Source organism: Monopterus albus, unplaced genomic scaffold (genome assembly GCF_001952655.1).
Source record: "Monopterus albus unplaced genomic scaffold, M_albus_1.0 scaffold61.1, whole genome shotgun sequence".
Lineage (NCBI taxonomy): Eukaryota > Metazoa > Chordata > Actinopteri > Synbranchiformes > Synbranchidae > Monopterus > Monopterus albus.
In genome coordinates, this window is record NW_018127941.1 from 2664916 (window position 1) to 2675044 (window position 10129).

The following is a 10129-nucleotide window of genomic DNA, read 5'->3' on the forward strand; positions in this document are numbered from 1 at the left end:
GATTCCTTTCTCGATTTTTCACCTTGCCTCTTTTCCTCGTGTCTTACAAGACAAGTGAGAGAATTGTGGATCCAGTTACAGGCTCTTGGATTTACCTAGAGACAGGCAGCTGTGTGTCTACATTGAAATAATTCCTGTTTGTGTCTTTCCAGTGGGGGAACCCGAGGCTCGGGCCTGGCTTGAACATCATGTAGTGACACCTTACTGGGTTGCACATGCTCCTCGTTTTCCTCACAGCTTGCATTTACACTCCAACTTACTCAATGTATGGTAAGATTCCAGACTATTGTGTATGCTTTTATTTTAGTATATAATATGGATGGACACTTTCAACAGCATTAGAGAACTTTAAAGCTTCAGTCTCCTAATCAGGGCTCCAGTTTAACATTCATTTAACACCACCTCTGTTTTACAACATAATGCAAAAGAAGCTGTATTTTTCATAAATAATTTTAAACAACCTTACCATCTAGTGTGCATAGGCTGTATTTATAATAAAATTTAAGGAGACCTATGGAACAGAGTAAATGGGAAAATCAATTCCTGAACAAGTTTTCAGCTCTTTTTATGTAGTCATGTTAGTTCTCTATAGCCTAGCAGTCAACATGATGATAATGATGACACTGATGATGAAGATCAGGCTATTATATTTAAATTGAAGTATAAACTGATGAATTGCACACATGTATTGCTGTTTGTGTATGTGATTTGTAGCCTGTTTTCTTCTGATGAATCATTTTATCTCTCTGGCGATGTCTGCGTTGGACGCCATGCACAATGCAGCTCTTACTCTTATGGCTAAGTGCCAGCTCATTTTTGGGCTAAAGTAGCCTACTACTTAAAGGAGGACTTGATGGTGGGTTTCAGCCAATGCTAACTTAAATCTGGGACTTCACTAGATGTGAGCGACGTGTTTGACCCATTTAATCCGCAGCAACTTCAACCTCTGTGCAGGGTCTCTCGTCAGAACAGCTGTCTGTCACCAGGAGGACAGCACGGTCTTCATTGGGCTGACCGACAGCAGAAATGTACTGGACAAAAATAGTTTTCATGTAGGCTCGTCAGCAAGGAATCAGCAGTGTTTATATGTTTTGATTTATTTATTTTATTAATTTTCCTGTCTTGGGAGGGGGAAAGTAAAACCAGAAACCTCAGTGACATCAGGAGCCTGATTCATCAGGAGAGATTTAAGTAAAATGTTTCCAACACATAAACAGGCTAACAGGTGATCTACCTGATTTAAACAGCTGTCTGTGGTGTTTACACTTCAGAAGGAAAGAAAAAACTTGAACCGTAAAAAAGGGGTCCAACGATGATGTGCGTGTCTCGACACATTTGATAGATTGAAGTCTCTGCTTTGTGAGACGGGCGAGTGACAGACCTGCAGATAAACGCTGCGATGACAGTAGGTCTGTCCACTATTTTTATAGTGAGAGCATTGTTTGTGCATAAGCTGTTTATTTTGCAGTAACACCCAGTGTGACCTTTGAAAAAAAGTCATCTGCACCTTAAATAAAATTGGTCGCAAAATAGGACTGATCACTCACAGTCTGGAGTCCTGCTCCTAAGGCGTTAGCGATTATGTGCAATTATGATTATATTATGGTAACATGAGTTTATTTTTCAAAAATATGACTATGATTTTTTTCACCTTTGAAACTCTACAATTTTATTCTCATAATGTCAAATCTAAAAAAAGAGACCTTAATAAATTTGTTCCAAATGCTAGGCGTAGTTCAAAGCTGGTGCCACTATCTTACATTTCCCAGCCATTTTCTGGCAGTCATAGAAAATATATATGTTTGTAAGGTTGTAGCAAAAATATACTTCAATTTTCAGCTATGATGATCTTAGCATAGTTAAGAGGTCTAAAAATAGCAAACTGTTCTAATTTTAATAGTGTTTTATTTTTGCTAATTTGGTCGTTGTTTTACATCATAATCAAATGCTCATTTTATATTTGGCCAAATACCTACAGAAAAAATTGTACCAGATTGACAGTGATATTGTTTTTAATAGGTAATATCCGTAAGGACTCCTATAACAGGTTGAAGTTCACTTCAGCAGATGTGTGAGTTTAAGTGAATTAAAGTGTTAAAACTTTTCACAGGGATCAGCACTTGTACAACACCGATCCACTGTATCTGCCAGAAGAAAAGGCCTTTGTCACAGAGACCCAAGTAATACGGGAGACACTCTGGTAAGATGTAATGATGCTGTGGTGTGTGATTGTGCTCTTTGTACAGACTTACTAATACATTCATCTCCTACTTTCTCACAGCTCTATCTTTTTATAATCATCAGACAGTTGAGCTGCCTCTTATGGATATTATCTTGCAGGCTTCTGTCTGGAGTGAAGAAACACTTTATATTCCAACTTCATGATGGGAAAGTCTCAGTAAGGAATAATGTAGTGGTAACTCATCTGACTAGTGTAAGTTCAGAAATTGTACAAATGCCTGTATCTTAATAAACAGTACTTTGTCCTCTGTACAAACCACAATATTTTCCCCCTGCTGTGCTGCAGAACTGTCTGCGCTCTGTGCTGGAGCATATCGCTGTGTATGGGCAGGCAGTGTTCAGGCTCCAGAGGTTCATAGACGAGGTGACAGGGTACAGCTCGGAGCCTTGCCCACCAGGCTCCGGTTCCTGCTACAGCTCCAGGAAGGGCTCAGAGCCCCCCTTCAGGACCTATCAGGCTTTTGTGTGGGCACTCAACAAGTACTTCACTAGCTTCAAAGAGGAGCTGACCACAATTGAAAGAGAGCTCATATGCAATGGCAAGTAGCCTACAAGTATGTTTAAGGGAGTGAAATCAATGGCGAGCTCTGGTTACGATACTATAACTGTATACTATACTATATACTATAAGATAATACTGGTGTCACAACACATAGCCTTTATAACACTAACATGCATATGCTATCATTCAGATTGAATAAGTAGTACGCTGGCAACCAGCTGAAATGCCAATTTCAGTGTTATAGGAATAGTTAAACATTTTTCAATATATGCTTGTTTTCTTGCTGACAACTTGGTGAGAATATTGATACCATTCAAATGTTAATCTGTAGTGAAGCTACAGCCAGTGGTTAGCTTGGCTTAACATAAAGACTTGAGGCAGGAGGAAACCGTTAATATTGCTCTGTCCAAAGTCAAATGATGACATTTTTTGGAGAGGTAGGGTACGGAATAATCCATCTGATATTGATGCCGATCCAGATCATCATCCAAACCAAGGAGCCTTTTAAATGATTCTTCACCATTGTGAGATAGAAACAAAAATATTGAAAGTTCCCTAACTCCATACATAACACCTAGAATGCTTGGACAAAAATTGCATAAGTTACATAAGATCTACCACACTCCAAAGTTTGATCTGGATCCAATATTCCAGATGTACTGATCCACTATGTTCACATTTATAGGGCTGATGTAAAAATGTGCTACTGTGACAGAACAAATAATGCTAGAGCCTTGTAACTAAGATCATATTCCACCTGAAATTCTGATGATTCAGTACAGGATCAACTAGATCGCTATACCTTCAACAGTTGCTGCGCTAGATCCTGAAAATAATCGCTATTAATGAAGTTTAAGAATAACTTTAAAACTAATACTGATATCAGTGTGATTCCAAATGATATGGGGTAGATTTTCATTGTTAATAGTCAAACTATCATAGAAATATTGCTCTTAGGCAGAACGGCATTATGGGGAGACAGATCTTCCTTGGCTGAGGTTTGCACTCACTAAGTGCTGTCCAATTACAATATGATATGGTGTGTAAAATATATGTTACTCTGACTTTGAGTGTTGAAGTGATTATGGTACAGAAAGGCTCCACCTGTGCTGTGAAATGGCAAGACAACATATTGGTGCTAGTGTATTGATAAAAACTATTAGAAATATATTGCAGTATACAGTATTTCTAGCATTTGTCTCCTCCCATAATTATTTGATACTTAATGAGTTGTCCTCCTGCAGATGAGACAATGACCCTGTCTGCAGTTCTGGAGCGGCTCAGCAGTCACCTGGCACAGATCAAAGTACTGCACAGAGTCTTCTCTACCGGGGTTGCTGAAGTCCCCCCTGAGACTCCAAATGTTGTGCAGGCCTCACACTTACTCAACACCCTGTACAAAGCTATCATTGAGTATGATGGTGTCGGGGAAGCTTCAGAGCAAGTTGTGAGTGGTTGGTTCAATAGTTTCTATACGTAAGGTTCATGGATCATAACAAGGAAACAAATCCTAATGCATTCATGTGGGTCATCTTTCCATGGCAGGTGGCTCTGTTATTTTCTCTGTGGACAGAGACAGTTAGGCCATATTTGGAGATTGTGGATGAATGGATTGTTCATGGCCACCTGTTTGACCCTGCCAAAGAGTTCATCATTCAGAGGTATCAAAACATAACTGTTTTGACAAGAATGTTTAAACATTTCTTCCAACATGACTTTCTAACTTCCACACACTCGCTCTTTTTTCATGGACAGGAACAAGGATGTCCCAGTGAACCACAGGGATTTCTGGTACGCCACCTACACTCTCTACAGTGTGTCAGAGATGGTGGAGAATGAGGAGAAGCAGAATGATTCAGCCAGCGGGAGCTCTGGAGGGGATCAGGGTTCCAGCAACAGGCAGCTCACCATGGTGTCCTTTCTCAAACCGGTCCTCAAGCAGATTATCATGGCTGGGAAGTCCATGCAGCTGCTCAAAAATCTGGACTGCAAGGAGGCTGAGGATTCCAAGAGATCCCCTCGAGGTCACTGTTTGCCTTGCCCTTAAGAGACACTTTTCAATGTATAAGAGTTGTATTGTTGTTGTATTATTTTTTTCTTTTTTCTAAGTAGAGTAGAGTTGCTATATTTTCTTGAAAAATAACATTTGACCTTGCAGATGCAGAAAGGAAGAGTTTGCACACACTGTTTCTGGAGTCAGTCCAGTCACGCCTCTGCAGCCAAGAGGAATTTCCAGCAGACATCGTGGCTGAGCAGCAGGCCACTAAGAGAAGTCTTGTAAAGATGCAGTCCATCGTGGCACAACATCTGGAGATCAAAGATGTTCATGATCCATTGCTGGCCATCAACTTTGCCAGGTAAACAGTAATAACATTATAATTCAAGTAGCTCTCCAGACTAACTTTTGTTAAATATGTCTAACAATTTAGCTGTGGTCTGTGTTTCAACTTAGGCTCTTCTTGGAGCAGAGTGACTTCCATGAGCGCTTCTCTGGAGGGGATTTCATCGTGGATCGCTCCTCTCAGTCTGTCACCTGCCAGACATTTGAGCTCACCCTGCGTTCCTGCCTCTACCCCCACATTGAGAGGAGGTACATTGAGTGCTGTGGGAACCTGATGAAGACCCTGAAAAAAGACTACAAGTAAGCATCACGCTTAAATCAGTGAGGACTCTTAAAGATAGGGTTGGCGATACTGGAAAAACCAGCAAGAGGAAGCTTGATTTTGAAAGTAGCCAATCGAAGAAATCCCACCCTTTCGTTCTGACTTCTCGCCAAAGCCACTCCTACAAAACACAACGCACACAGCAGCCTGCACTGCCTGACTACTACTACAGATTTCAGGAAAATAACAAATGCCTGCCCCCCACCCCCAAACTAAACAAAACTGATAATTCCCTGTCCAGCAGAAGCACAGCCGCTTTTTAGGCCCTTTAGTTCTCTCAGTTGTTGCTGTAGTTCAAAAGCCACACCAGTGTTAATTTGGGTTTTACATCTTGCAGCATCCAACTTCTTTTTAGTTGTAACTTTCTTGAATACAGTGTTATCCGCCCAGATCTGTGGCCCTGAACCATAGTTGGGGACCTCTGGTTTATGGCTAAACTGCTTTATCCCTGGCTCGTAGCCGGTAACTAGCCTTAGAAGTCCGGGCTTTTCCGGTGAGGAGAAGTGAAGAGGGGATGCTAACGGCATTCAAAACACCGACTTTATTCCGTCTTGGTAACTCGAACACTGCATGTGGCCTTGATGCCCAGTTAACTGCATTACAGTCCTGTCTATACACTTAGAGCTGACTGCTGTTGGTATTTTCTGCCCCTGTGGCTGCGTGTAAAAGGAGTCTGTTCAGTGCGGCCGTCGTCTCTCTCTCATACTGTGCACACTGCATGCAGGTAGCAGCTTCTGGCAACATTACCTATAAGGCTATATGTCTTAAAGGGAAGGCCCGGCCTGTAACAACAGTCTCTGTTTGTGACTGAAAGCTGCTGTGGGTACCTTTTCTGCCATAGCTCACTAGCTTTAGCTATCAAAACAGAGCAGTAACGCATCTGCCTACCTGGCCTTGTGGGAGACTCTTGGCTCGTGCAAGGCAAGGATGTTTGTTAGCAGGAAGTAGGTTTACGGGCAGGTAGGCCATCCAGTGATTTTGCGCATCCTGTGTAAAATTATTGGTCAAGTTTTTTTTTTCAGCCCTGCTACTGCCACAGACAACGGATTTGTCTCTTTATGTTGTCAGTGCATTTAATGGACCCTATTCATCCATCAAGGTGAAAAGAGAATATCAAGATACGTAGCAAAAGCTGCTTCTGAATAGAATGACCAACCTTTCTTTTAATTATTTTTTGTTAGTGCATATAGAGCCTTTGAGTTCCTTGATGTCTCCACAGACTGCTGGAATACCTCCAAGCCATGAGGAACTACTTCCTGCTGGAAGCTGGAGACACCATGTATGATTTTTACACAGCTATCTTTGACAAGGTGCAGAAGAAGGAGAGCTGGCAGCAGTTGTCTTTTCTTAACATGCAGCTGCAGGAGGCAGTGAGACAGCGCTACCCAGAGGACAGTAGCAGGTACTGCATGCCTTAATGAATCAGGTTGAAAATATATTATTTATCCACTTTAATGTGGTCTTTTATTTTTAATAGTATTCAAAAGTCTACTTTTACTCCTGTCATTTGATGTATTTTTCTTTAAATATATATACATAGGCTTTCAATCTTCTTGGAGACCATTGATGCCTCTAGAAAAAAGCACCCTGTGAATAATCTAGAAGTGCTTACTCTCAGTTACAAGGTAAGCAAAGTGAATGTGTTTGCTTAAATACTTTTTTTTTAAATGCTGTGTTGACATTTACATTTGTTACTCTACACAGGTCCCCTGGCCTGTAGATATTGTGATCAGCTCAGAGTGTCAGAAGATCTACAATCAAGTGTTTCTCCTCCTGTTACAGATTAAATGGGCCAAATACAGTTTAGACACACTTCGATTCAGTGGTATGCATTAATATTAGGATTGAAATGAACATTTGAGTTTTTTTGTCAAGCTAAAATGCCATAAATGTACTTGGTCCTGCTCCTTTTATTTGAGGATTGAGGATTTTTTTATATCACTCACACAGTATTTTGGGGGGTTGAACTGTTGATCAGACAAACCAAACCATTTTATGATGCTGTTGGGCTTTTTTCCCCATTTTATAGACTGAACAAGTCATCAGGTAATTGAGAAAATAATTAGTGAGTTAATTGATAAAAATGTTTGTTGCAGGTCTAGTTATTTCACTGTATTATCCAAATTAAAGCTCTAATAATATGTATGAAAACAAATTAGGTGTGAGTGTGCTTAAAAATCTCATCAGTATTTGGAGAGTGTCCCCAGTAAATGGACAAATTTAACATGTTTTTGGCCATTTGAATGTTTCCTAAAGTGTTTCTTATAGATTTTACAGAGATCACTAAGAAACTGGAGGGAGCTCTCACAGAGGAAGTAAAGGTCAAAGAGCCTGTAAATCAGCAGATTCACCGAATGTGTCTACTGCGTGTCAAACTGATGCACTTTGTCAACAGCCTTCACAACTACATCATGACCAGGGTGAGAGGAGTCATGCACAACACTAGGACCCTGAAACAGCATCATTTTACACCAGTGCTTTTCCTTCTGTGACGTGTCAGAATGTACTTTGCCGACCTGTTTCCAAAGCATATCATTCTGCAGGTACAATCTACTTCAGGTAAATAAGAGAATGTGGTGCTTTTAGGGACGGTCTGATGACCACTGAGCTGCCAAACTGTGTTAAAGCCAGAAATGACACTTTTTATTGTGCTATTAGAAGCAAGGTTCAAGACTAAGTTGATTTTCAGACCATGTGGACATGAATAGGAAGCAACAGGTGTTTGGAAGGTAGAAAATTAATCTAAAACACTATGGTTTGGGAAATGGCAGGTGTTTCTTTATACTTTCTTTCTTGTCAGATTCTGCACAGCACAGGGCTAGAGTTTCAGCACCAGGTACAAGAAGCTAAGGACCTGGACCAGCTGATTAAGATCCATTACAAATATTTGGCAACTATCCATGACCGTTGCCTGCTGAGGGAGAAGGTAAATGACACTCAATGGCACTGATTTGGGTTAACTGTAGATCTGGTTAAGGGCGGGTATTGTTAATTAAACAAGACTTAAATTTTACCCCCTGGAGCAAAGAATTGAATGTCTGCCAGCTCTAGAAGCAGAAGCTGCAGGCAAGGGGCCAGAGAAAGGAATTATGGTTAGGGATCAATACATTAATACATGTGATATTTTATTTAATTTATTTTTTTGCTAATTCACCCTGATAAGACTGAGGTGGCTGGGCTGAGGTCAGGCTCAAGCCTTCTTCCTACATTTATGACATTTTATGTGTCTACTGTTGTTGCTGTTTTCTCAGGTCAGTTTTGTGAAGGAGGCAATAATGAAGGTTCTCAATCTAGTCCTCATTTTCTCTGACCGATGGCAAGCTGGTTTTGGAGCCTGGAAGTAAGAGCTCTCATATAAGCTGGGAGAAAATTAAAATCTAAACTGTAATTTATACACAGTACACATATTACTTATGATGTCAGTACATTTGTGGTGAATTGTTTAAAGGTGATTCACATAGGGTTTTTTTTAAATTATTATTCCAAACAATTCAACAGTTGTTTCAGAAATAGCAATGGCCCAACTCAACGTCTGAGCTGTTGTAGGTCAATATTGTGTTTCTCTCTTAACTACAGGATTGAGTCCATTGATAAAATGGAGTCAGATTTCAAAAACTGTCACATGTTCCTCGTGACAATACTCAATAAGGCTGTATGTCGTGGCTCGTTTCCTCACTGTAAGTAAATCTGAATTCAAATAGACCTTTTACTTTCAGTCAACTACATTGAAAATTACAAGTACTGTAATGTTTTACATTATTTCTTTATGTACAAACAGGAATGGTTCACATGAAAGTAATCCTGTTTTCTGTGCTTTTCCTCCCTGTACAGTGGAATCCCTCGCCCTCTCTCTGATGGCAGGGTTTGAGCAGTGCTGAGGAACCACCCATGTTTCAGTGTTTTGGCACTATAGATTACACTCCACTGTTTGGTTCTCTGTCTCATCACTGTTCAGTCTCTGACTGCTGTCATTGTTCATGATGATGTGCCATGTACAATGTCACTGTCCGCTCTGACTGTTAGAGATAGTCTAGAACTACGTGGTATGTATTGTTTTAGGGCCATAGTCAAAACAAGCTACTTGTGGCCATACATCAGCTTCTATATATAAAAAAAACTTTTTGTAAAAGTGTTTTATGAACTGTTAAAGACAACTGTATATATGAAGCACAATAAATCTTGCACAACGATGTAGGTATATGTTATTCAACGTAATGGAACATTGCTGTATAATAGTTATTTAAAAATTGTATTGACAGTGTAATCAAGTAATACAAATTGACACAATATGAAATAACCACAGATTGTCTCACTAGTCTTATATTTTTAGATGCAACTCTGAAATTTATCTCTTGGTTAAAAATGATCATATCAGGACATTTTGCCTATACAAGAGCATTTGTAAATAAAGAATTGAAACAACATTGTTGTGTTTGTTAAAAGGCATAGGAATACTATAATATGTGTTCAGGTTTGGGGTTAATGCTATTCAATGCTGACGAGCCATTTTGAAAGGACAACCAGTGAATGGTCAGTGGCAGTGTGGTCACTGACACGTTTTCCTTGCTGAGGGCATTAAAAAGGTGATCTGTACAGGCATTGTCCCAGTTGGATATCTTTAGGTAAAGTATACCAAAGTAATTTTTATTGTGACAAGTTTCTATACTTCATTGCACATGTTGTATTGCTATATAGCTTAAACTGACAATCTGAGATAAATGTA

The 10129-nt window shown here is 39.9% G+C and overlaps 1 protein-coding gene across 3 annotated transcripts in view; it reads left to right on the plus strand.

The window, feature by feature from the left end:
• Positions 1-9915, plus strand: part of tubgcp5 (tubulin gamma complex component 5) — a 13679-nt gene extending 3764 nt beyond the window's left edge. For 2 of the 3 annotated variants that reach the window (XM_020603412.1, XM_020603411.1), the window contains 17 exons: positions 153-270; positions 2111-2200; positions 2341-2434; positions 2528-2780; positions 3988-4190; positions 4289-4404; positions 4499-4767; positions 4902-5100; positions 5196-5384; positions 6626-6808; positions 6947-7031; positions 7111-7231; positions 7675-7826; positions 8207-8332; positions 8658-8746; positions 8983-9083; positions 9238-9915. In XM_020603412.1, coding sequence (XP_020459068.1) covers positions 153-270; positions 2111-2200; positions 2341-2434; positions 2528-2780; positions 3988-4190; positions 4289-4404; positions 4499-4767; positions 4902-5100; positions 5196-5384; positions 6626-6808; positions 6947-7031; positions 7111-7231; positions 7675-7826; positions 8207-8332; positions 8658-8746; positions 8983-9083; positions 9238-9284 — 2435 coding nt within the window. In that variant the 3' untranslated portion in view covers positions 9285-9915. The remainder of the gene's footprint in view (positions 1-152; positions 271-2110; positions 2201-2340; positions 2435-2527; positions 2781-3987; positions 4191-4288; positions 4405-4498; positions 4768-4901; positions 5101-5195; positions 5385-6625; positions 6809-6946; positions 7032-7110; positions 7232-7674; positions 7827-8206; positions 8333-8657; positions 8747-8982; positions 9084-9237) is intronic. The other variant, XM_020603413.1, reaches the window with a different exon arrangement.
• The last annotated feature ends 214 nt before the right edge of the window (positions 9916-10129 follow it).